The sequence below is a fragment of the Aspergillus tanneri genome, assembly GCF_003426965.1.
Source record: "Aspergillus tanneri strain NIH1004 chromosome Unknown AapTan_5_pilon_pilon_pilon, whole genome shotgun sequence".
NCBI classification, from domain to species: domain Eukaryota; kingdom Fungi; phylum Ascomycota; class Eurotiomycetes; order Eurotiales; family Aspergillaceae; genus Aspergillus; species Aspergillus tanneri.
Genome location: NW_022984632.1, coordinates 2,018,757 through 2,042,939, shown reverse-complemented (window position 1 = coordinate 2,042,939; position 24,183 = coordinate 2,018,757). Strand labels below are relative to the sequence as shown.

The following is a 24,183-nucleotide window of genomic DNA, read 5'->3' as shown; positions in this document are numbered from 1 at the left end:
ATCAGGTCCACCTCCACCCAGATGCCGGGCTGGCCATAACTGTCGATAAAAGACTGCTGGGCTGCGATTGTTGGGACATGTCCCTGTTAAGCTCGCAGTTCCTGTGCCCCCTCATCAGCAGTGCCACCGCGGAATTGACATCAATCCCTTCCCCTGTATCGGTGATCTTCAATGCCCACTTGGCGTCGTCTACATTAAAGCCGAGCTCACCGACCATCATGTCGATGGCTTGGTCGACGGGATCGCGGACCTGCGGCTGGGACGAAGCAACAGGTCGAGGGACCCGGAGACGCTGCGTATACTGTTCACCGGAGGAAGGCCTCGGAGATGCCCTTTCACCTGAAGCAGCCAGTGGCGGAAGCCGCTCGTGTGGCTGACCCTCCAAGTGATTCATTATCACGCCATAGTTCGAGATCGGACGCTCATTTGATAAAGCATGGCTGCTATGGCCTTGTTGGTCTCTTCTCCGGTTTCGAAGTTGTTCAGCATAAACAGCTTGTCTTCGACGATGGTTGGGGATTTGAGACTTGCTCCCATTGGAGTCAGTGCTTGCCCGCGAATGATGACCGCGAGAACTTGACGGCCGCGAGCTGTCTTTTGACAGTCGTGATGTTCCTAGAAGAAGGTCCTCCCGAGGCCTATAAGCCCTCGAGACAGCCTCTTTTAGAAAGTTGGACCGACCGACACCTGACTCGTCCAGCTCCCACTTTGTCAAACCCAGCGAGCGAGCTTTTTGGAAGGCCTCAGTGACATTTCCTGTGGAGCATGTCAATCCAATATTCAAGACTGCTGAAGGTCCAAGCGATAGAACGTAGTAAGTCCACTCTTCTGTCCATTCGGAAAACGTTAGCTTGACCATGGAAAAGAAAAATCTAACGGGAAATAAAAGAGAAAAAAAAAAGAAAAAGAAAAGAAAAAAAAGATGGGTGGAAGCAAAAGAAAAACTAACCCAGGACTGCCTCCTCTACAGCATCGTTTTCTGGAACACCATGGCCGTCAAATATTCCAGCGTCCCGTGCCTCTCGGCACTTGCCATGAAGTGGTTGGAGCAGTACGCCCATGCAAGTCCACATTTCCGTCATATCGTACAGTTGATCTTGCGACAAACCGCATTTGTTACCTTCTGCAAACCCATCCGGGGGATCGAACAGAGCACTGTTCGTGCCAAATGGATCAGTGACGGACATGGACGTGGAGGTGCGTCTATCCATGGCTGCAATACCTCCATCTATCCAGTCCAACTGGCCAACAATATCACCTTCTCTATTCTTTCCACAACCAAAAAGACGGCAGAACGTCCAGATGCGCCAAAAGGCGTCATCGATCGCCATTGCCCGGGACTCATCGGTACCCAAGAGACCGCCTTTTGTCTCCGGCCGAACAAAAGTATCGCATCGAGCTAATATAAGGCCTTTGATTTGGACGAGCGTAAATATATCTTGGGCGTAGCGTTGCAGATAAAGGGAGGGGGTATAGTCTGGCACCGGAGCGTCGGGATCGACTAGGATCTGCCATTCGCTATCCCAAGCCGGGCTCATTTCGCGCAATTCCCACGCCGGTGGGGACATTGTAAAGACAACAGATTTCATCAGCCGCAGTTCATGGTCCTTGAAAATACGATAAAATTGTTTGCAAACAACCGCAAGATGAAAGAGATCAGGGAGTGAACACGCCTGTTCTAGGATTGTAAGAACAATCTTGTCGGGTAGATTAGCGGGCATGGTCACCAATGATCCACGGACTGAGATAGCAGGGGCAGGGTCAACTCGCAGCTCGGGGTAGTCTCCATCGAGCTCGTAGATCATGTCCAGGATCTGCATTGTTTCTTGATCATAAGACGCACCATTAGTATTCGAATGCGTGTCCTTGCTAGATGAAATAAATATTTTCTCCTCGTAGGCATCGTCTTGGTCTCTCTCGAGTATTAATATTGGGGCTGGGCTGGTGCTACCGTTTGTCATGTTTCCTGCGCGGCTGGGAGATCTTGAGTACATCCCTTCGATTTCGTCAGTCTGCAGGCGAGGAAGTTGCAGACGCAATTCCTGTTCGCTAGTGTAGAAAGACGACGGCGGCGGTGGCGGCGGTGGAGACTCGAACTTCATAAATACTGGGAGTTCCATCGAATTATATCTTTCCTCGAACTTCGTAGGTGTCGACACTTCCTCACGGACCACTGGTGACGGTGACCCGGCTTCTGACCTCATATCGCAACTGCTGGGTGATCGCGTGTCAAGTCGGTTAGCCTTGCGACCGAAACCGGGCAAAGTAAACGAGAACGGTGCTTTATTCTTAGGTGTCTTCTTCGGTTTCAAATCCTCGCGTGATTTCGCACTGCGTAACTGTTGACTTCGCTGCACATCAATGGGGGGTGGAGGTGCTCTTCGGGTAGGAATCATGTCCATGTTTCCCCGGCTTATCTGCAAGGGCTCGTCGAGTACATACAACGGTTTCGACGATGGAAGAGGCTTGTCCCCAAGCCCAGCAAGAGCGTTTTCCAGATCCTCGGCTGCTTGGGAGAGAGAGAGTCGGATGATGGCCACGCTTCGCCTTTCCAGAATGCATTCGGTTGGTCGAAGGGTCGCCCAGCCGATCACCGAACCCTTGAGGCTGATCTCGAGCATTGTGTCGGAACGACAATGGAGCTAATTGAATTATCGGCTCCAAGGGAAGCGGCTTATCCTTCAACTCCGCCAAGGTCGGCATTTTCTTTAACGGGCTGTGAGGAGCGTGCCGCATAGGTGCACTATCATCGAATACACCTGCAACTGCAGGGGACATTTCGGAGAATGTCTCTGTGGGGTTAGACGCAGACTTGCCGGCGTCAGAACTCTGGCTGGTCACGGATGATCGACAACTGTAGCACGACGAGGCACGATCGAATAGCTCATTTGACGACAACGAAGATGATGTTTGTCTTGCAGACTCCGGCAAGCAGTGAGGTTCCAGGCCATACTCTGTGGGCGAGTCGGGGCGAGGAAAGTCTATCGTCTGCGGAGTTGCAATTGTTGGAGATGCGAGTGTGAAATGAGAGGAGAGCTCCGGGAAAAAACGGAGGAAATGAGTTCCCGATCGATGCAGGTTTCGATCAGACATGGGAGAGATGGGCCGCCCATCGTCATCATCCATCTCATCATCGAACCAGTATGCATCGTTTCTAGGGGGCAGGGGCGAGACTCGGCCTCTTAAAGATGCCATTGTATTCTCTGACTGCCTCGAAGGGGCTGAAGAAAACGCAACAGGGGACAACGTCCTCATCTTGTAAAACAAAGGGGTGTTTAACTCGCGTCCAATGGCCGAAGGCAGCTATTTCAAAATCAAGCCGAAGAGAGAGAGAAAAAGGAGAGAACCTAATCGTCGGTGGAAGTGGGTAGAAGTCCGGATTCCCTTTCCACCAGGATATAAGTGATGTAAAGGAATCGTGGCTGTGACTGATTAGACAGCAAGTTGCCTGGGAGTCGTTTCGCAAGTGTACATTATCCAAAACTGCTAGTCTGTGCTTCCTTTTGTTGCTAATATAGAACTGTGTTACTTCGACCGAGGCCTTGACTCCTTGTTTTCTTTCTTTCTACGGAGATCAAATGGCTTTAGGGAGGTGAAAGAAGAGCACTCCTGCTATACTAGCAGGAGTCAAACAATCCTGGAATTCGGCAAGATAGCTGAGTTCCGACCCTCAAAGAGATATCCTATAACCGGGGTGATGTTAGAGGAACTGGAACAAAGAAAGGCGCGAGATACTGATGGTAAGTCGTCAGTTTGCGTCTGCAGCAGAAAATCGACTGTTTTTATGGCTTCAATAGAGGCACTAACCAATAGGAAGATTGAGGCGCAGGATAAAGACTGCCACACACAGGTCGTTTACAAAGAAAATTGGCCTGCAGAAGAGCAGCTCCGATGGGGGGATCGACGATCATATACTATTATTAATTTATTCGGACTAGAGCAGTTGTCGGCCTGACCACCACGTGCCACCGATTCTCCGCTGGGAGTCTGTAAGGAGGAGGAGGAGACATGGTGGCATGGAAGGCTAATTATGGAGTAGGATTACTTATAGTAGTCCAGATAGGCTGAAGCCAAGGTCGAGTGATCCAGGGGTGGTCAGAGTTAGACAGGGAGAGGTGGAATTGTGGATGGAATCATAGAAAGCGGATGGAATGGATAGATGGAAGATCCGTGATGGAGGGGCCGTATTATGACGCTGATTACGGTATTAATGCATGCTCCGGAGTGGAGAAGAATGGGGTTGGACAGTATGTGACGGTAACCTCGAGTATTCGTATAGAACATCGGCTGGACACATTCAGCACGCTCTTTTTTTTAAAATTATTTTTTATTAAATAAGACTCATAAGAAATCCTGATAGTGTTATCAAATTATAGTAATAAGTTGAGTTTCTTTTCTTGAAAAAGAAGAGTGAACCATGGAATATTCACCCATTTTTGCGATCGACGTCCACAGGTTGGAAAACCATCAACTTTTTCTGCACCTTGCAGGTAGAAAACTAATTTGGGGAAAAGTCCATTCCCTACTGCAGTATTTCGAGCCACTTCTGACTTTTTAGTTTCTGGGGCTAAAGTACAAACATACCAATCAGCATGGGGGCTGTGTGAGCGACGGGCATGCCGTACGCATCCATACAAGTGCCGTAGCGGTTATATTTAGTTTTACAGAGTATGTATGTATCTATCAACTTTTATCACATAAGGGTCATGAGGTCTAATCTCTTTCGCGCGCTGATGGAGAAGAAGATGCATCAATGCAGGCTTGGGCACAATATAGTGGGACCATTTTCTGGGAGACCACCGTTCTTTGCCTGTTATTTGGATTCCACGATGACTCCTTAAAGTACGACCCACTGCCGCCTATTTTCCTGGTCAATGGTTACCTCAACTAGAAATCCGGCTGCAAGTACTCCCCCCGGTAGACCTCCAGACGACTTAATCTATCCAATTGGCCTGGTCAATCCACCAACATTGGCGTGTGATTTATCTCTTCTCCGTGCATAAAATTCTGCATTTTGCCGCCAGCGCAGTTCCTCGATAGTGATGTGTCGAAGTCCTAGGTACTCTCTGTCCTCCAGAAGTACAGAGGAGAGCGGAGCATGGCCGTTCTTTAGTACGGAGAACGGAGTAGGTAGGATCTATATACTCCGTCCCGGCCGTTAGCGGAGTATACTCTCCTCTTAAGTCTCTAATAGTTTCTCAGTTCTTTCGATTTGGGCCAATCTCCCCACTGTGGATATGCTTAGTGCCCAGGGACACCCGTAGCTGGTCCGAACATCCCACCGGCCCATCTTTGGTTTCTTGCCCGCTTGTAGAGGGGAGACAATTCCTTCATCATATCCCCTTCCTCCGATGGAAAATAATACTACGTAATCATCCTCAAGTAACAATCCTTTCGTGGACATCCCCCGTAGAGGGACAATCTGACAAGACAAGGCGGAAACTGGAACTCTTCAGCCCCTGCGCTAGTGGAAACGTGGACTGCATCTAATCCAATCCAATCCGCTACACGAAGAGCTGGGTGAGAGATACGATCACTAGTCCCTCACTACAGGACTTGAGACAGGAGGTTGGGGGCCATTGTCAGATCAGACGCGTGGTCGACAGGTGGATCAATAGATAAGGAACGGGTTTGAACTTTGAACTTTGAAACTTCATTGCCTCGTGGTCAGTCCCGTCAGTGGAACTTAATATGGTATGGATTGATCTACGGAGAACCTAGGGACTCAGTCCGTATGAAACCCTCTTCTGCGTGACAAGTAGCAACTAGCAACAGGAGTTGTCCTCTAATATTCCCGAAATGATACATTCTCTCTATCGAGTATATTTTGTTCAGAGTGTACCCCTTTTCGCCCCTCGGGTTTAGGTGAGCATGCTTGCCCCTATTCTTGGTCCCACCAAGTTCCAACAAAGCCAAAGTCACAAATCCACCAACATCTTAACAACTGCAGAGTGCGTTACGATCCACCTTAAAATTATTTCATCCCAACTAGCCGAAAGAACCAATCCACGTTGGATCCAGCCCGGGAACTAGTCGAAACTCTACCAGCCAGTGCAGGCACACCATGCCAAAACCCAAAGATCTGGCTAACCCCAGCACCCTGCAACTACCCAGATCGTAAACTTAGGTAGATGGCCCAGACCACGCTAAAAAGGCTTCCAGACAGCATTCGCTTATCCGCAGGCACCAACGTGAAGTTGAAGATCGAAACAAAACTCCAGAGTTTCATCCCGGCGAACAGCAGGGGCCAGAACTCCTATCACATAATGTCAAAAATAAATCCTAGCAAAATCCTCTGATGGGAGAAACGAGAAAGATGCGTACATTTCGCACGTGTCCCATGATGCTCTCATAGTCCTGTCCGCGCAGGAACCCCATGATGGAAATCAGAAGGAATGTGTTCCAGGCGCCACCAACTGTCTGGTCAATCACAACCTTGGCCACGATATTTTTCACGTTGAATTTCGATCTGGCGTTTTTCTCCTTCCCGTTTTCTGGCTTGGATCTGGGGTCCTCGTATGAGCCGGGAAATGCTGCCTCCAGGCCTTCAAGCCACAAAAAGGTAAAGGGTGACATCAGGAAGGCACACGTGGTAAATAGCCACAATGCCTGACGGTCTAATTCAAAGGGTGTCTGTGGAAGCGGATCCTCCCGGCATCCCATGTTGGAGTATTTGCAGGTATTATTATCTGCATATTACTCCATGCATGGTGACGCCGATTGGCAGGGTAATTATCAGTGAAATCCATCAGGTCGGAGTTGTGTGAATAGCCATGTAGGTAGTCTAGAGCTAGAGAAATCGTGACTTTTCCAGGGTGGGAGATGTTGACAGGCTGCTGTCACTGTCTTTCGCCGATTCCTGTACCATCGATGCCATCCAAAGGGCCTGGGAATCATACCTCATTCTGATGTGCTTGGATACCCTGGGCCAGAATATTTGACCCGGCATTGATCAGCGTAGACTGAAGCGAAGCCTTCACGACCGGGGGCAACGCCATCATGGAAGAAAGGAAACACGTGGAATCTTTCGTCCAGGACAGCGGACTGACTCGTGTTGTAGATGATCAGCGGCGATCCCTGTTATACGAACGCGAGGTACGACTGTATCCTTGCGGTGCAATATGATTGGCTTGATGGTTGATTTCCGGTCCGAAGGTTTAACGGCTCGCTTTTGGTTCGGAGATCCTCAGCTGAAGTGACAGATCTGGACATTGAGCTGGAGGAGACACGGGTTGATATAAAAAGATACGAGATTCACAGCTGTGCGGTTTGGAGCGCTGCAAGATGTGGAGCTAGCAGACGGTTGGGCCGATCTCTCTTGGCGGGGATGTGAGAAAGAAGATGGATTACACGCTGAATCAATCAATCAATAGCAGCGGATTAATGGACTGTCCACTGTAACTTGATGGATAGTGAGTATGTTACTGTGGCTATGATTATCAGAGAAAAAACAGGGCAAGAGGAGTGGATAAGCAATGTGGCCAGGCCATTCCTGCAAACAAATCGACCACATTTTCGGACGCCAAGACTGGGAACTGATATATAGATCTTCTCACCATCCTCCGGGCGGGTTGGTGGCGTCGTGGCAAGACACCAGATGAGTCTGAAGAGACCACTGTTGGAGATAGTGCCCAACCAGGTCTATAACAAGGAATAGTTTGTTCGAATCCCACAGCTCGCTAAATGGCCACGGCGGTGGAAAGGGATCCGGCTAGAAAGATGTGCAGTGCTAAGCTGTGGCATAGGTGCAAATTTCACTCTACAGAGCCCTTAATATACAGGGATGCTACATTATGTAACTGGTTGTGCGAGACCGTCAATCGGCTAATAACTGACAGATGCGGACTATAATATGAATGTCTACCATCCTCCGGGGATTCTGTCGTGCTCTTTAGAGGGGATATGGAAACAAGTATGTTTATATTAGATTGTAGAGGAATCGTCTTTAAATAAAGATTTAGGAGCCCTTACACTTTCTCTTCACCAGGCAAGGTCTTTATGCTTGGGGTTACTTTGACAGTCGAGCTGTTTACATACTGCAATATTTAGCCATTGTGTCGATGAAACACCTATACAGAACTGCTCACTTACACTGCTCAGCCTGCTGAAACCTCGTGTTACTTCTCGCTTTTCTTGTAGCTGGAGATATCTCTGTGCCCTTTAGTTTCTCAAGTTTTGTATGTGATTCAAGGTGGTTGAGGATATCCCTCTGCGTGTCTAATCACCACATTAGTAGACTTCCCTCATGGGGAACATGTAGAAAGCTACCTGAATAAAAACTCGAGGGGACAGAGTCACTTATTGCAAATTGAAAGTGTCAGTATAGATGCATTTCTCCAATGCATAGTGGTGTGTCTTACCTTTCTCCGGAAGCATAGGATTGGTATTCTATCTCCAATTCGCTAACCCTTTTAGCCAAAAGGCTCGTAAGCTTCTCCGAAATTGCACCAGAGCTGGTTCCTGCGTAACTGTTGCAAAACAAGTCATATCGGATCGAGGTCCTTCGCTCAGATACGGGAATGAAATTCAGCGAATACCAGTACTCTGTACCTTTGATAGTATGGAGATAGGTTATGGGAAAGACTAGAGAAATGTCCGAGCTTCTTTGGATAGAGCTCAAGATACCTCTAATATACTGAAACGCGCCTTGTTTTGCCAGATGCTCTAATCCGGTACCATCTACAGATTGTTCGTATCTGACTGTGAGGAGTCAATCACCATTTCACCGAACGTAAGACGCAGGATTAGGGGAAAAACTCACGACACATTTTCCAGTTAAATGCACCTTCAATAGCCTGTCCTGCTACCCAGCTAGTCTGTACCTGAATACCATTCTTGTATGCAAAAGCATCCAGGATGCTGGTATCAGGTGGTGGCACCACTGCGCTGGCGTCGAAATTAACAAAAATAAAGCCTCTTTCGCTTGTAAACGAATAAATCTCGAAGAGGGTATTCTCTGATTTATCGAACCCTGAAACGCGGTCAAAGTGAGGAGCCTTAATGAGCTGCCCAAGCGTGTTGTAGCTCCACCCGTGATATCGACAGAGGAGGACAGGAGACGATCCAGATTCTTTCTCGATGACAGTATATGCTCGGTGACGACAGACATTGTGAAATGCCCGAACGACGCCGTCTTTTCCCAGCACCAAGAAGATAGGAAATCCCGCTACCTCGAATGATCGATAGTCCCCCGGTTTGGAAAATTGACTGCGGTGGGACAGACACAGCCATGTCTACTCACTAGACTTAGTGAAAAAAAATCCCATAAAGCTTTTATGGAAGCTATCTATTTCACTTTACTGAAGATGGCTCGTCTCTCGAGCTCGAAGACGTTCTTTCCTGTCCACCAGTCTGCGGGAAAATCTGGCTCCTTGGAAACGTTGTGCGCTTCATCTTTCACGGCGTCAGGCTTTGTGGCTGGATCGAAGGTCTTGGATTTTGTGGGGTGTAGTTGCAGGTTTCCAATGATGGAGAGATGGCGCCAGGCTCGATATAGGAAGACAATTCCCGCTAGCAATGCAACCAGCATGGGAGCAGGCGCCACGGGGAAAACGGCATTGAAAGAATTCATGTTATCACTGGAGAGAAACCTTTTAGTGGTTCCTTCCTCTCGCACAGGAAGCCATCAGTGCTTTAAGAGAAATCATTAACAGGACCCCAAGTTGATCAGCATCAATGCCCGCCTGGTCTCCACCATCGTGCATCCTAGTTCTTCTCTTGCCTAGGTAGAATCGGCGCTCATGGCAAATAGCGTTGACCCCTCATAGTATTGCCTGATTGGGAGGGCTTTTCCAGGGCGCGTGCGTCATCCAAGGATCTAATCTACCGATGTTGCGTTGACAGAATTTGCTAGCGATATAGGATAGTATGTTGATATTCCTGTAGGCTGCCAACTTGTACTCTCTACTGTCAAACAGTTCTTTCTGCTGACAATACTAAACCATCTACACGGAGGCTATTCCAATACCTTCGAGCTCAATGCCTTTTGAAAACAATTACATATGTTGACGTGCACCATCACGCAGCAGCTTCAAGACTCCTCTCGTGACCGTCGGCGGTAGAGTCGAGAGAGATGTGGTCCAACCTATCAATGATGTGTTGCTCACACACCATCTCGAAGACTCGATCCTGGTAATCTTGAAAACATGAGTCGTTAGAAATGTAGCCCCAGTCATGCATCATACTCACAGGAAACGCCGTTCTCTTTCTCCGGGTTCAGTATCCCCTCACTATAGACTCCTTGTTCAAGGTTGCCCTGCGCTTTTTCGCAGAGCTCGTAGTCTTCCATGGCTACCTGCCGGACAAAATTGAAATAGTCTTCAAATTTGTCGCCAGATTCCAAATGATAATAGTCGAATTCCATTCTGGTGATGTTTGGATCCTCCGTTGGACAGACTCGGAAAGACGACATCCCTCCCCCATAAACATTCAGAGTGCAGTTCGGGAAGAAATAGAGAAACAGTCCATCATCTGGCTTTTTCGGATCTGCAATATGCTGCGAAAAATTCTGGTGGTTGTGGACCTTGTAGAAAGTTGGCGGATAATACACAGAGAACGACGGGTGCGTATATTGGCAATGCAGGCATTCCTGATAGCCATCCACCCTGTCAAAAAGCTCAGATCAGGATAATCCCTATGCATTCATCGAGCTAGGCCATTACATTGTCTTCCAGTTGAAGCGCCCTTCGTATTTTATACTTCGCCTGTAGGGTCGTTTGGTAAAGTCCACTTTCTGTAGTAACGGCTCCAAGTCCGGGAAATACTCCTGGAAACTTGGTGCTTCATCCGACACAGTAGCAAAGACAAGGCCAGTGGGAGTGACATGGCAGCGACGTGGTCGTCCCTGAACTCAAGTTAAACCAGTTTCACTTAGATTATGGAATCGAGGCTCGGGGTTATGCAAACCACTCCCGGTGTTTCGTTCTGCATGGTAGTACTACTTACAGTCTTTGCGCAAACAACCTCGATCTCGCCTGATTCAGGGAAAGGAGTGTCCCCGGAGATTCGAGAGACGAGAATTTGTTGCTGAGCTATTTCATACTCGACTTGATCTCCGATATTCCGGAATCGGCTTACCGGGCCAAGTAGGTACCAACACTGTAGAAATCAGAGATAGATCTTTCTTTTCATCGAGGCTACTAGCGCACGTACCTTCATGAACACAGCTCTCCGCTCAAGCTGATAAAGCGGAGGGCTGCAGTACCAAGAAGCTGGCAGGGTGCGCGCAAGCTCAGTCATTGTGAACAGCCCGGTCTGCCCTTTAGGGTGTTGGATATTTCTGATTATTTGTTCTTTCGATCGCAGCTCCAAGCACTCTATCTCTATATGAATAATAACCGGTTTCCATCCGCCAGGAAGATTTGACGATTCGAGTCCTCATCCTGGGACTCCATTGGACAGGCGTATCGTTACCTGAAAAGGATATGTAATCCGGAGCAGTTGGTGTGCAGGTTTTAGCTAAAAATTTGAGCATCTAGCGAATGATGGCGGAGGTGATGTGTCAATGAGTGTGAAACAGCAGCACTCTGGAGCAGCTGTACAGGCAATGCCATGTAACATGAGATTCGACAGCTGTGGAAAGAAAATATGCGCAGAGCAACTATTAGCAATAAAAACAAGGGCAGCGCGAGAGAACTACAGCGGGGCAATGTCGATCGTGTAAATGCACTCACTTCCTGACGCCTTGTACAGAGTAGAAGGCTCATCAAGTTTATCTTATAAACGCAGTACATAAGGGGAAAATTTAGGACTGCAAGCACCGAACTTCTCATCACACACTCTATTATAGTACGCGGTGGTGAGGGCTAGGCTATGGAGGCGGTTGAATGACCAATATTGTGGTTGCCTGCTCCCTTGTTAGCGGTGGCGATGAAGAATGTCAATCATGGAATGCAGCCTAGAGAGGCTTCATTCTCTGCGATTCTCTCCAGGGAATCACCTGTTTCCCCTTTGAAGCCATACCAACAGACTGGTTATCCATTGTTGAGCAGCGCAGCACGTTTTCTTGCTCTCTCTATCACGATCGGAGATCACATGCTCGCCGATCAGGTGGGCCCCTCGATTACGTCGTGACTTACGCCGTCTCCATCGCTCGGTGTTGTCATTAGCATAGCAGCCTTGATGATCGGATAGACACAGAAGGACGATGAGCCACATCATTTGAGCTATCTAGAGAAGACTGAACATCTCCCGTCGTCGAAGAATATGACAGGTTCCAGTGCCAAGTTCACACCTCCTCCGTCCCCTCCATCACCCACCGCTTCCTTCTACGACGTCAGCGACGACGAAGAGGACGAGTACAACACCATTTCGCATGCAACGTCTCGGAGAGGGGTCAAATTACTTTTTTCTAAGAGCAAGGTGAGTGCTTTGTCAGCCCACGCTGTTTGTATGAATCGCTGAGTGACTAACTCCATCCGGGTCTCTACAGGTTTACGTCCATCCGACCCCTTCTTCCAAAGATAATATCCCCGGATTCATTGCCCTCATTCAACAAAAGCCTGCATCACTACGTTCAGAAAATGTGGCGTCTTCGAAAAATACCGATACTTCTTCCTATCTCCTCGCCTGGGTTCCGGAATCTTCCTTAGGGGACGCATACAGTACCTATGTCAAAGTCGATCTCGCAGACGACTCATCTCCTCCAAAGCAGAGATACTTGGTTCCCCCGTTACCGGCAACAACCACTTACAGGGACCCAATCGGCCTATATGCCTTTGCTGTACCGCTCTCCGAGATATACTCGTTACTTGTTCGACCGCCGAGTCTAGGGTGGTGGTTTGGAAGTCTGGTCATCAACACCCGTGTGGGCGATAGCTTTCCCGCACTGTTTTTCCATGATAGTGAATGCGAGTCGACGATACTGCAAAAGAGAAAGAGGACTAGAGAATCCTTTGATCCATTTGGCGAGGATGGCAATGTGTTTTGGGGCGGTGATGAAGTCTTGAGGTGGCTTCGGAGATACACCGAAGTCCAGCGCTCTGCCGTCGATCACAGTGTTTATTTAATCAACCCGTCCGATGAAGATCGAATGTCTTTTGGTCGATCGTTAACGGCTGGCGAATCAGAGACCCAGAGATCTGCTCCAGTCGCCAGTGCAGCGCAACCCGGTGAAAACAGGCAACCAGATGCAGGAATGGACCCCTTCGTAAAAGCGCTCAAGGAGACCAGATGGAAGGTACTAGAGCAGCTGAGCAAGATCACGACGTTTACAAGGCGCACCGCCAACGAGATAGCCGACAGTCCCCGGATTCCCCCGCAAGTTCGTCGACTAATGCGAACGCCTGAAATTCAGACCCTGCAGGATGAGTTTGACAGCGCCAGATTATACTTGGCTCGGTGGGCAATGAGTATCTCCGAGCAGAGTGAGAGGGAAAGAAATCAACGGATATGGACTGCCCGAGATGTTCTGGAAATGGAAAATAGCTCCGTGGGAGATTTTGAGATCCTAGAGCTGGAGACGGGGACTATGGCCATCCACGAGCGACGCAAGATTGTAAAGTTGAAGGAGTGGGAAGGGTTCTTTGACCCAAGTACCGGCAGATTGCATGTTACTGTCGAGGAAGTGAAGGAGCGAATCTTCCATGGAGGTCTTGACCCCAGCGACGGCGTGAGAAAGGAAGCATGGCTCTTCCTTCTCGGAGTCTACCCATGGGATAGCACTAGAGACGAACGCCAGGCATTGATGAATTCTAAGCGAGATGAGTACATTCGATTGAAAGGAGCTTGGTGGGAAACAATGATTGAAGGTTCTTCCACGACCGAACAGTACGATTGGTGGAAAGAGCAAAGAAACCGCATAGGTAATTCTTACTATTTCTCGTGTATAAACTGCTGTACGTTGGCTAAAACACCCCAAATATTGGGAACATTCTACAGAGAAGGATGTTCACCGTACGGACCGCACAATCCCTCTGTTTGCCGGAGAGGATATTCCTCATCCAGACCCGGATTCGCCATTTGCCGACACGGGAACCAACGTGCACTTGGAGCAGATGAAGGACATGCTTCTGACGTACAATGAATACAACCCCGACCTAGGTTATGTGCAAGGCATGAGTGATCTCTTAGCCCCAATTTACGCTGTGATGCAAGACGACGCAGTTGCTTTTTGGGCTTTCGTTGGATTTATGGATCGAATGGTACTGGCCACTTCCAAAGCCGGTGATGAGGGCACATATACTCACTTCCTTGTTTGCAGGAACGAAATTTCCTCCGTGATCAGTCCGGAATGCGCGTCCAGCTTCTTACCTTGGATCATCTCCTGCAACTAATGGACCCTCAGCTCTATCTCCATCTTCAGTCTGCCGACAGTACAAATTTCTTTTTCTTCTTCCGGATGCTTTTAGTATGGTACAAGCGCGAATTCGAATGGGCCGATATCCTACGTCTCTGGGAGACTCTTTGGACCGACTATCTAACCAGTAACTTTCACCTATTCATTGCCCTAGCAATCCTAGAGAAGCACCGAGACGTGATCATGGACCATCTGAAACATTTTGACGAGGTCCTGAAGTACAGTAAGCTATAAGCCGGCTCGGTCACTCCCGCTGCACTTAATGATTAATTCCTTCCAGTCAACGAACTTTCCAACACCATGGAACTCCTGCCGATCCTCACCCGCGCCGAATCACTTTTCCGTCGTTTCGACCGCGCAGTCCAGGCTATAGATAAGAAGAACAATTTCCCTGCCCCCTCAGCACTGCAACGACGTCCAATCCAGGGCTCCGCGGATGACGGGAAAGGCAAAACGCGTCAGCAACCCGCAAACGCCGGTTTTAGCAGCAGCGTCAATGCCAGGCCCAGTGCACCACCATCTGAAGGATCCAACGCGGAAGCCAAAGTCATCTCGCTGGAATTAAGAGATCTATTCAAGAAGCAAATTTTCTGGAAGCGACAACCAGCCTTGGAACCGCCCAGTCCGAAACAGAGTCCACCGTAGAGTTTTCCGCAGTATCAACTAGAACGTGCTCTTTTTTTTAACGTTTGATTCGCTTCTTTTGATACCGGACTTGCTTTCGAGTCCAAAGTATTATTGCGGTTATGTGTATCAGTTGATGATTATGATGGGCTGGCGTTGTAGTGCCTGTGCTATTATTATTCCTTTTATCTCCTCTAATCTGATTGCGAAATGTCTACATGCTACATTGTCTCAAATGGTCAATGTCGTTGGGATAGATTCCAGTAAGTTCCATTTCTTTCATTTGTTATATAGACATACATAGTCAGGCCAGCCAAGTTGCCTACCAAATAATAACACCAGCCTATGTATGTCACTTGTCCGATCACCCAGACCTTCAAAATAGTCCTCAAGTACTGAAAACAATATTCTCAACAGAGCATCTACGTGATTTGTGCAATATACTCTCCTTGTACTTGTACTAATATTACGGACAAAACTAAGCTAGTGAACTAACATAAACTTTGAATGAGGGTATCTAGATATCTGCAAATAGGTCGAAGATGACAATGAAGGCATAGCCGGCCGAAGAATATTGTATGCAGAAAGAAAGAAAAAGAACAGATGCTCGCTAATGTGTGCTGACAGACGGAAGGCAAGGCAGATCTAAGAAATAAAATAGTACAAAAAAAAAAAGAAAAAAACTCCCTGAAAGTGCAGAATAACAACCAAAACCATGCAGATGACGAACACTTTTGATACCTGTCTTAATAAACCAAGCCTCAAACCAACGGTAAACGCCGATGCTAGAAAAAGCAAAATAAAAAAGAAAGAAAGAAAGAAAATGGAGAAAGAAGATAGAGTATTAGGTCCAAGAAACTGAGGGACCATCGAAGATAATAGCCCGTAGGGTAGCTTTGCTTTGGACGTCACCGGTTGCCAAGACCGCGCAGGGCGACTCGCTTGCTGGAACCAGCTGTCCCAAGGTCACTGATGCTTCTAGACTTAGGCAAAATGGAAGTCTTCACCGCAGGTTGCTCTTGTTCCGGGGGTGGTAGGCCATATGTAAAAGGTCGCAACGATGAACTTCGCCGTGCCTGCCCGAGAACGTCTTCTACCCACGCCTCACTCTCCGGTGTCATGGAAACATGTCTAGGTCGTGGTTTGGGCCCTGCGAGACCAAGTGGAATAGAGTGAGAGCTACCACCTCCTACAGTGGTTGAAGGGGAATAGCTATACGATCCATGGCGGATCTCACTGACACATGACGTTGTGCCGGTGGACGTATTCGAAGACACCGAAAGCCGCCTACGAGATGAGACTATGGATTTTGGGGAAAGCGACATATTCAGTGCTTCACCAGCACTGACTGCCCTGAAATCAGTCATATCTGACACGTTCGACGCCCGTCGCGTTTTGCGGACAGCCAACGAGGATGATGGCCGATTGCTGATGACAGATCGAGGTCGAGACGGAGTGCTCCGTCCATTGCTGGCCGGTAATAGCCGGCTCCCCGGTGGCGAGTAACTCGGCGTAGATTCACGAGATGACAGTCCCTGAACCTCAACACGTGGCGTCTCCGACACGTGTCGATGCCCATGGTGAATGGCATATTCTCTCAAGTATTCAGCCAGATCGGCCCACCCCCCTCCAACTCGTACCATCACCCGTTCTCCCTTTTCTCCGACAGAGCGCACAAAAAGCTTGGTAGGAGCGGACTTTCCACCCTGATGCAGATGGTAGAGCTTGACGGAGCTTTCCTCCGGGCCATATGCATGGGAATGTCTTCTGCGGGAGACGGCAGGCGTGAGAGTCAGAGAAGGAGTAGGTGTGTCGCTGCGTGACGCTGTTCCTTGTGGAGACATAGAGCGAAACCGCTCCCTTGCCTTGGAAAGCAGTGATAACGACGCAGCCGATTCATCATGTTCACGCTCTTCGGCTGACACGAGGTGAATTCGGGTTGGAAGGGTCGTGAGTATGGAACTGATTTTCTCATCAAGGTGGTCTTTTGGCTTCCTAAATTGGCTACTCGGAGTAGAGGATCGGGAGCTTGGTTTCGCAGTATTCGAGCTGGCAGAGATACCCTCAACCTGGGGTTTAGACTTATAAGCCCCAATGCTCTCAAGACTAGGATGCGCAGTCAATTGTTTCCTCAAGCGGGTAGTAGTCAGATGAAGGGCTGGCTCTGTGCTGACGACCTTGTGGACAGCATTTTTCACAAAAGCATCCGGGTTCTGCTCCTGGGTGTTGGGTGTTTCCTCGCTAGATTTGTGCCATGCCGGTGTATAATTGTCTTCACGCGAATTTAACCGTTGGCCTCGGCTTTTATTGTTAGGCGCAGACCATCTATCGCCGTGTGGCCGTGGCGGCATTGATTGCTGCTTGTTTTGGGATTTTGAAGTTGCAAAAGATCCCACTGCTCTTTTGCTAGACGTAGGATTGCCCATCCCTATCTCAGTCTCGTTTTCGAAGTCTAACTCTAGTCTCTCATTTATGAAACGCTGTAGAGGGAGACTCAGGTTTCGGTTATGTTGGACTGCCGTACGCGGGGATGCCATCGGGCTCGGGAGACGAAAGAGACGGTCTTCTCGTAGAGTGTGATCGCTAGTAGAAGGCACCGGCCGAGGTGGTTCGTAATCTGGCTGGAACTGAGGAGGGGTTTTGAGAAAACGAGGTGTTCCATTCGATGAGCTAGTGAGAGGCTCACGCATCTCCGGGCTAGATATGAGAGACGGGTAATCAGAAAAGGAGCCCGCAGACGCGTTGGACGTCCGCCGGGCATGAGGCTTTCCATCGTCTTTACTGAGCTCTAAGCGTCCGGGTCGAGACTTGGACAGTTTTATCGGACTCTCTAAAGGTTTCCTTGGGGAGCGGGCTTCTTGTCCGCTCGCTGCAGGGCCTTGGCCATTCGAAGATATGACAGAAGGCTTCGGAGATAGCTGTACAGGGCTAGTAGGCCGAGATAAGGACGATTCAACTCGCTTGACTACCACAGAATCGGGTATCTGGATAGAAGGCTTGGTCGTAGCAAGAGCAAGCGCCACTACTTTGGACGCAGTCGGCGCAGGTGATGATTGGGTAGAACGGTCAGCAGTATTTGTAGCGTTATCGGGGTTTTCCGAGTCAGCCTGGCCCATGCTTGACATTTCGTTCATAGACGGTGAATTTTCTGCGGCGTTCATTAGTTTCTGGGTTGAGCTGTTGTCGATATTGTCCTGCAATGTCAAATAGTGCGATGTTTGCTCGCCTGTCTCGGGAAGTGACGAAGAGCTGGGAGGTTTGATGAGAAGAGGGGGTAACTGATCCCGCCTGCTAATATTTCTTTCTGGGCTGGGAGGTAATTGTTCAGAGTTCAAACGATCGTGGATTGCTTGCTGTTGCGAATTCATGTCCTGGAAAGATGGAAATACAGTGGCGTCCTCTGTTAACGCTGGAGTCGAAACTTCTTCCTTCTCCATGATAAAGGGCGAGTCGCCTCGAGACATATCATGAGCCGATGTTCCCAGAACAAGCTCTTGTGCATCGCGTGTTGATGGATCGTTCTTCATTACCTCAACGGCAGCCTTTTCTGGCTCGCTTGGGTGGGTTTTCGTGTTCTCGGCGACAGTTTCCAAGATAAGAGATGAATTCTCGAGGATGGATGTCTCAGGAGTTTCAGCAGTAACTGGTGGGGTATCAATATTGGAAATGGTAGCAGTTTGGTCGCCCTTGTCAGCATCTACCGCTAGAGATTCGACCGGGCTAATGGGTTCTTCCTGGATGGTTTCCATGGGCGGCGAACGTCCAGTTGTGCAAATAGGTTCGGGTCCATTGAGGGCTGGCTCCATACCACTGGGGTTGTCGGATAGCGGACTGGATGAAGCTTGCATGGCTTCTTGCTTCTCTGGCTTCTTTGTGGTGTCTTCCATGCGCTGCCATTCGTTTGCGACAGTGCGCTTCTCGGCCTCCATGACCCAGGAACCAAAATCCGACTCGATGGCTTCCAGATCGTCGATCCAGCTCTCAGGTAAGGAATCATCGCGACCCTCAAGGGCATCGAGCATGCGGTCCATTCTTCGGCCGGCGGAAAGGACACTGGTCTCCAACTCGGCGCGTTTGGCATGATAATTCGTTCTGGAATACAAAGCATCTTTTTCAGTCGGGGTACTGCGCAACTTTAACGAATCCAGGGCGGAATTTAGCTCCGAGCGGGCGATTCGCAAGCTCCAAAGTAATCCAGGGACCTGGCGAAGGACCAACAATCGAACATCCCAAGTGGAAAGGAGGCTGTTCAGGCGCGAGAGAAGGGGAAGGGCGCGTAGTATGGTGGCAGTGATCACCGCGGTGAAGTCGCTCAATTGGACATAGCTGAGAGGAGGCGGCACGGATATGGTGCTATTCGATGACGAAGGCCGAGACCGCGATGGAATGTGGGCATTCAGAACGTGTTCCTTCAGTTCGTCGACGTTCAAACTTTCCATCCCGTCCCGAATCTCCTCGATCCTCTTCTCATGCTCTAGGACGACGGCAGCAGGGAGACTGCCCCAGAATTCCGGTTCGGACGAAGCAAGCTCAGCCGTGGTGGATGGTGGGATGAACCCCTTGCCCAGATGGACATCTACCCTTTTTGGCCAATCCCATGCCTGTATTTCTTTATACCAAAAGCTTAGGCTCTGCGCCGCAATTGCAGCCCGAATTCCGAGGGCCCGTTCCGCTGGAGAAACCTGGGAGATGCTTTTCGAGAGAATATCACGGGCGGCCTGTTCGTTCTTCGGGACCGCGTCGGTTGAAGACAGTGCTTTGAGGGTGGACTCGGGCGATAGATTGCCGAGGAGAGGGTCGATGGTCTGGTAATTTAGTACCGCGCGTCGGCTTGGGGAGGGAGTACGCGGAATAGGATGCACCCGGTTGTGCGAGGGGACAAGGTGAACAGGGGGACGAACGGGGCTGACGCGACTGGTGGCCATGTCGAGGATACGAACGCGGCCACCTTCGAGGACAGATAAGTTCCCAGAAGACCCGGGGTGAACAGTGGAGAAAAAACAAGAAGATCAGTAACGTGTTTCTGGAGACGGATGTCGAGCAACGGTATCAGACATGTGAAAGAGAGTATACGGCTGAAAAGCAAGCATGCTGGGGACGCAAACTCGCAGGTGCACAGTTGGGAGTTCAAGCCGAAGGAATGGTTATCAATGATCGAACGGATCGAAATGGGGTGAGACGATCGACGATGGAAGAGGGGAGGCTTGACAAGCAGTGAATGTGAGGGAACGAGACGGAGGGAATCCGAGGAATAGAGAGGCAGTAATGCAGAGGAACGATGGAGGAAAGAAAATAGGTCGGTTGATGTGATAAATCACAATGGAAATGACGGAAAAGGCTGGGAAAGGACGGAGAGAACTGGGTGGTTGCTGGAAGACTAAACGAGGGACAGATGAGATGACGATAGGATGACGAGGAGAGAGTATGAACGAGGCCAGCTCGAGCTTCTGTTCTGGTCTCCAAGCGATGCAGCCGTGAGTTGTAAGACCGAAGTCCGTAATAATTGATGGGTTGATTGGATTTAGAATAGGGACCGACGCGAGTGGAGCCGCCCAGCACTGGTAAAGGGGTTAGCTTTCTCGATGAATTATTAATTTCGACACACTCTGTACTCCATATTGACATCTAGAGTATGTAGGTAGTTGACAAGACGGTCGACTCTTAGAAGAATGCTTTTAACTCCTGCAGCTGGAATTCGACGCACCCACGCCCATCAATCGCGAGATCTGTCAGGATGGACGAAACCTGTACGACTTGCATGGCCCACTCTTGGCCCATTCGCTTGCAGTGGATTCCCTCTTGCTGGGTTCCAGGCAGAGAACGACTTGGTTTCAGTCGCATTGGGTCCTTCCAGTGGTGATCTGAACCATTCGAGAATCCACCAAGCTGTATCGTATTGGTACTCTTCTTCATCTTCCATAGGTGCCCCCATGCAATATCACCCATCGCCATGTCAGCCGTCAGAATTTCAACCCACGGCGCTTGTCCGGTAGCCTAAACGGGCATTCCGCTTCGAATCACTCCAGTGCGATCTTAAGATGTTGATCTTTGATCGACCTCCCTTGCAGATTGACCATTGACAAGTAGTCTTCACAGCCACCATGGAAGGGATTTGATGTCCTGTGGGAACTCCCATAACTTCCGACGTATCCGGGACTGCTTACCATTGATAGATTATTCTCCAGCTGAAGAGTCCCAATTGCTTGGTGACAGTGCCCTTGCTCCGACGCGTATGGACCGTCAATTCGATTGCCTGTTTGATGTTGAAGTTCCTGCGTCAACGCAAAGAGTATCATGGAAATTTCAAAAAAAAAAAAAAAAAAAAAGGGGGGGGGGGGGCGAAACAATACAGGATTTGATAGTCAACGAACCTCTTCAATTTCTCTGTTGCTTCCCTTCCGTCTTCCGGTTTACTAGACCTGAGCACATGGAAGGAAGCGCCATCGTCTGGCAACAGGAAGAAGTCTCTGGCTGTTTCGGCCACACCGACCTTGACAGGGCTAATTTGAAATCTCAGCCAATGATATGAGCAAGATGAAAGGCAGTCTTGCCAGGTGCAAGGGACAAACTTTTGTGTTTCGTATGAAGGGTACTGGCCGCGCACCAACCAGACGATTTTTCTGAGTCAGGACCACAACAAGCCAGACTTTGGACCCAAAAGCCATGCTAAATTCCCAAGCTCTTCCAAGCTGGGCATGCAGATAGACGATTCTGTCTCCATGTTGGGTCATTCTCCATAAAAATCTGGTTCGAGCCCAAAGTCCTTGCCTTTGCCCTCTGCACTCATTTCCCATGGATTTGGAATAGGTGTAACTCCTGTACCTCAGTGGTAGAAGCATCGCCAACTACTATCGAAGACTCCGTGTTAGTTGGAGACGTCTTTGAAGAAGGTTTCTTCTGCATCGTTTCTGCTCGCGTCCCCTACCGTCCACTAGCTCACTCCAAAGAAAACCATATCTCTTGATTTGCTTTTCCAGGAATGCTGGCTAAGATCATAATGTCACTGAGCAGCGAAGAAAGGAATTGTCGTCCAAGTCATCAACTTGGAAATGCAGTTTCCGTATGGATTCGATGCGCTTACATGAAGTCGGCCTCTGTTTGTGCTGCCACCGAGATATCTCACATTGTCGTTTGCCTGAAATCTCGCCTAGAATTTCTAAAATAATCACCGTCCCTTGGGTATCTTATATAGTGGTACTGATGATATCAAGGAGGGAAAACTGGGCCAACTGGCTTGTACGTGGTGCTTCTGAAATCGACAAACAAAAGTAAATTTCTCTTTGATTGAATGTAATACTATCATATGCGACAAAGGTATTAACATATTAATTTAGTTTCAATACTGTATTTCCTTGAGTAGAAACTATTCTATTGTATTTGATCTGATATCGATGTATGAGATTGCCTAATTGGTACTAGCTCGCTCTCCATCACATGCCCCATCATGTGACAGCCAATCACATCGACCGAATTCACGAGAGTCGAAGAGTCGAAGCTTCAACGATGCACACGATGATATCCCGTGGTCCAAGATGCGGTTTCGAAGCAAATTAATCAATATTGTGACTTTTTCAAGTACGTTCCTCTTCCATTCACCGTTATTGCACCGCACGATGTGTGGCGTTGCCAGACGACATGCTACATTTGCTAGCTATGTACGCTCGTCCATGGACATCCAGCTAACTTTGTACCAATTCCTGCGGAACAGAGTTAACTGCGTCTCTCTCTTCCCTAGGGAAAGTATGTTGGATGCGTCTAGAGAATGAGGTTGTTCGATTCACCATCATCCCCGACCAAGGCACCCAGGTTTGGGCTCAGTTACCAGTAGTAAGTCACTCGGCACGTCTCAAGAAGGGGTACAAAAATCATTAAAATTCAATAAAACCTAACCAAACCAGGATGCCATATTCGATGGACAGACATATATCCTTGAATCCAATGCGGGGGTCATCAATCTAGAAGTCCCCGTGGGAGCTCTCCATCGCGCACTTCGCTCTGCCGTCGCCGCCGCCTCCGCTCAGTTACGATTAACCAAGAAAGGCAATGTTCCTCTCCTGGCACTGACTGTACATGCTTCATCTTGGACTGTCGGCTCCAATGCCCTTGGCATAGGCATTGGCGAGACGAGCGACCATGATATCGGGAATTCGTCTAGGCCCGGTCCCTCCGGGCCTCGGGAGCGCGAGACGGTCATCACGCAGGAAGTGCCCGTCAAGGTGCTGCACGAGACCGCCGTCGAGGGTCTTCATGAACCACGCTGTCGAGATCCAGATGTACATATTGTATTACCCAGTCTGGCCCAGCTGAAGAGCATATCAGAGAGGTTTACCAAGTTAGCAGCGGATGCTACTAATTCGTCCTCCTCGACTGGGTTCTCCGGCGCGTCTTCGTCTTCTCCCAAACTAGAATTATCCGCCAATATGCATGGGTCTCTTAAATTGGCAATTGCCACCGATGCATTGCGCATCTCGAGTGTCTGGACGGATCTGGTAAATCCGTCCCTGGACCCGAGCCAGTTGTCGCAGACAGAAATCGAGCAGTTGCCTAGTGAGCGGATGCGTGGGTTAAACGAAAACGATGAGGCCGCATGGGCCAAGGTGAGGATTGATGGTAGAGACTGGGGTCGGGTATTAAGCGTTGGAAGGTTGAGTCCCAAGGTGGTCGCCTGTAAGTTTGGCCCAGATACCGTACGCCTTCGTGAATTTGGCGTTTCTCGTGCTGATAGATGCTCTTTACGCGTATATCAAGGTTTCGTTCATGAGACGGCGCTGATTCTTTATGTGTACCTACCCGGAGGCTTGGACGGGGAAGAGTCCTGTCTGACGGTGAGATGCGATCATCCTTGAGAAACTAAACGTTCAAGGCTAATGCTCAACCTCCGGTCCTGCAGTACTATATTAACTCTTACGCGGCTTAACCTGGGCACAGCATGCTCCCAACTAATTTACGAAGATACTATGAATTTATAGAAGCACAACGAGCAAATGTAGATAAATCATGAAACACGAATACTGATGATGGAATTATTATAGTAATATTAAACTCTCGGCAGAACTCAGGCCATGCTTGTGAATCAAAAGAACCCACAAATCAATAAAAATCGTGTCTCAGAGTAAAACAAATTAATGAAGACAGAGAAATAGAGCACAAGGGAGAAGAAATATGTAGTGCAAATCAATAAAGTACATGAACAGTAAGCCAAGCAAGAACACCCGGAGCGGTATGCAAGACTTTTGCGCAGGGCTTCAATGAATCTATAATTG

At 49.0% G+C, this 24,183-nt stretch overlaps 7 protein-coding genes across 7 annotated transcripts; 2 read left to right on the top strand and 5 right to left on the bottom strand.

Moving 5' to 3' along the window:
• Position 1: 1 nt before the first annotated feature.
• ATNIH1004_010080 (uncharacterized protein) lies at positions 2-3,195 on the bottom strand (the record flags this gene model as incomplete). Its single annotated transcript, XM_033574657.1, has 3 exons — positions 2-828; positions 950-2,547; positions 2,600-3,195. The coding sequence occupies 3 exons, from the start codon at positions 3,193-3,195 to the stop codon at positions 2-4; spliced, it is 3,021 nt and encodes a 1,006-aa protein (XP_033422675.1).
• Positions 3,196-6,106: 2,911 nt separating this feature from the next.
• ATNIH1004_010079 (Mpv17/PMP22 family protein) lies at positions 6,107-6,998 on the bottom strand (the record flags this gene model as incomplete). Its single annotated transcript, XM_033574656.1, has 3 exons — positions 6,107-6,256; positions 6,325-6,633; positions 6,900-6,998. 3 exons carry the CDS (start codon positions 6,996-6,998, stop codon positions 6,107-6,109), a joined length of 558 nt encoding a protein of 185 aa, XP_033422674.1.
• Positions 6,999-8,744: 1,746 nt separating this feature from the next.
• ATNIH1004_010078 (putative iron-sulfur cluster-binding protein) lies at positions 8,745-9,571 on the bottom strand (the record flags this gene model as incomplete). The annotated part of the gene is made up of 2 exons (XM_033574655.1): positions 8,745-9,233; positions 9,296-9,571. 2 exons carry the CDS (start codon positions 9,569-9,571, stop codon positions 8,745-8,747), a joined length of 765 nt encoding a protein of 254 aa, XP_033422673.1.
• A 446-nt stretch (positions 9,572-10,017) lies between these two features.
• Positions 10,018-11,238, bottom strand: ATNIH1004_010077 (aromatic ring-hydroxylating oxygenase subunit alpha; the record flags this gene model as incomplete). The annotated part of the gene is made up of 5 exons (XM_033574654.1): positions 10,018-10,136; positions 10,189-10,604; positions 10,662-10,843; positions 10,945-11,097; positions 11,152-11,238. 5 exons carry the CDS (start codon positions 11,236-11,238, stop codon positions 10,018-10,020), a joined length of 957 nt encoding a protein of 318 aa, XP_033422672.1.
• Positions 11,239-12,033: 795 nt separating this feature from the next.
• Positions 12,034-14,941, top strand: GYP7 (GTPase-activating protein GYP7; the record flags this gene model as incomplete). The annotated part of the gene is made up of 6 exons (XM_033574653.1): positions 12,034-12,048; positions 12,133-12,360; positions 12,431-13,802; positions 13,879-14,141; positions 14,201-14,519; positions 14,577-14,941. The coding sequence occupies 6 exons, from the start codon at positions 12,034-12,036 to the stop codon at positions 14,939-14,941; spliced, it is 2,562 nt and encodes an 853-aa protein (XP_033422671.1).
• Positions 14,942-15,828: 887 nt separating this feature from the next.
• On the bottom strand, positions 15,829-19,845 carry ATNIH1004_010075 (GAS2 domain protein; the record flags this gene model as incomplete). Its single annotated transcript, XM_033574652.1, has 1 exon — positions 15,829-19,845. The coding sequence occupies one exon, from the start codon at positions 19,843-19,845 to the stop codon at positions 15,829-15,831; it is 4,017 nt and encodes a 1,338-aa protein (XP_033422670.1).
• Positions 19,846-22,452: 2,607 nt separating this feature from the next.
• On the top strand, positions 22,453-23,692 carry ATNIH1004_010074 (checkpoint protein HUS1 family protein; the record flags this gene model as incomplete). The annotated part of the gene is made up of 4 exons (XM_033574651.1): positions 22,453-22,495; positions 22,680-22,747; positions 22,819-23,587; positions 23,646-23,692. 4 exons carry the CDS (start codon positions 22,453-22,455, stop codon positions 23,690-23,692), a joined length of 927 nt encoding a protein of 308 aa, XP_033422669.1.
• Between the last annotated feature and the right edge of the window lie 491 nt (positions 23,693-24,183).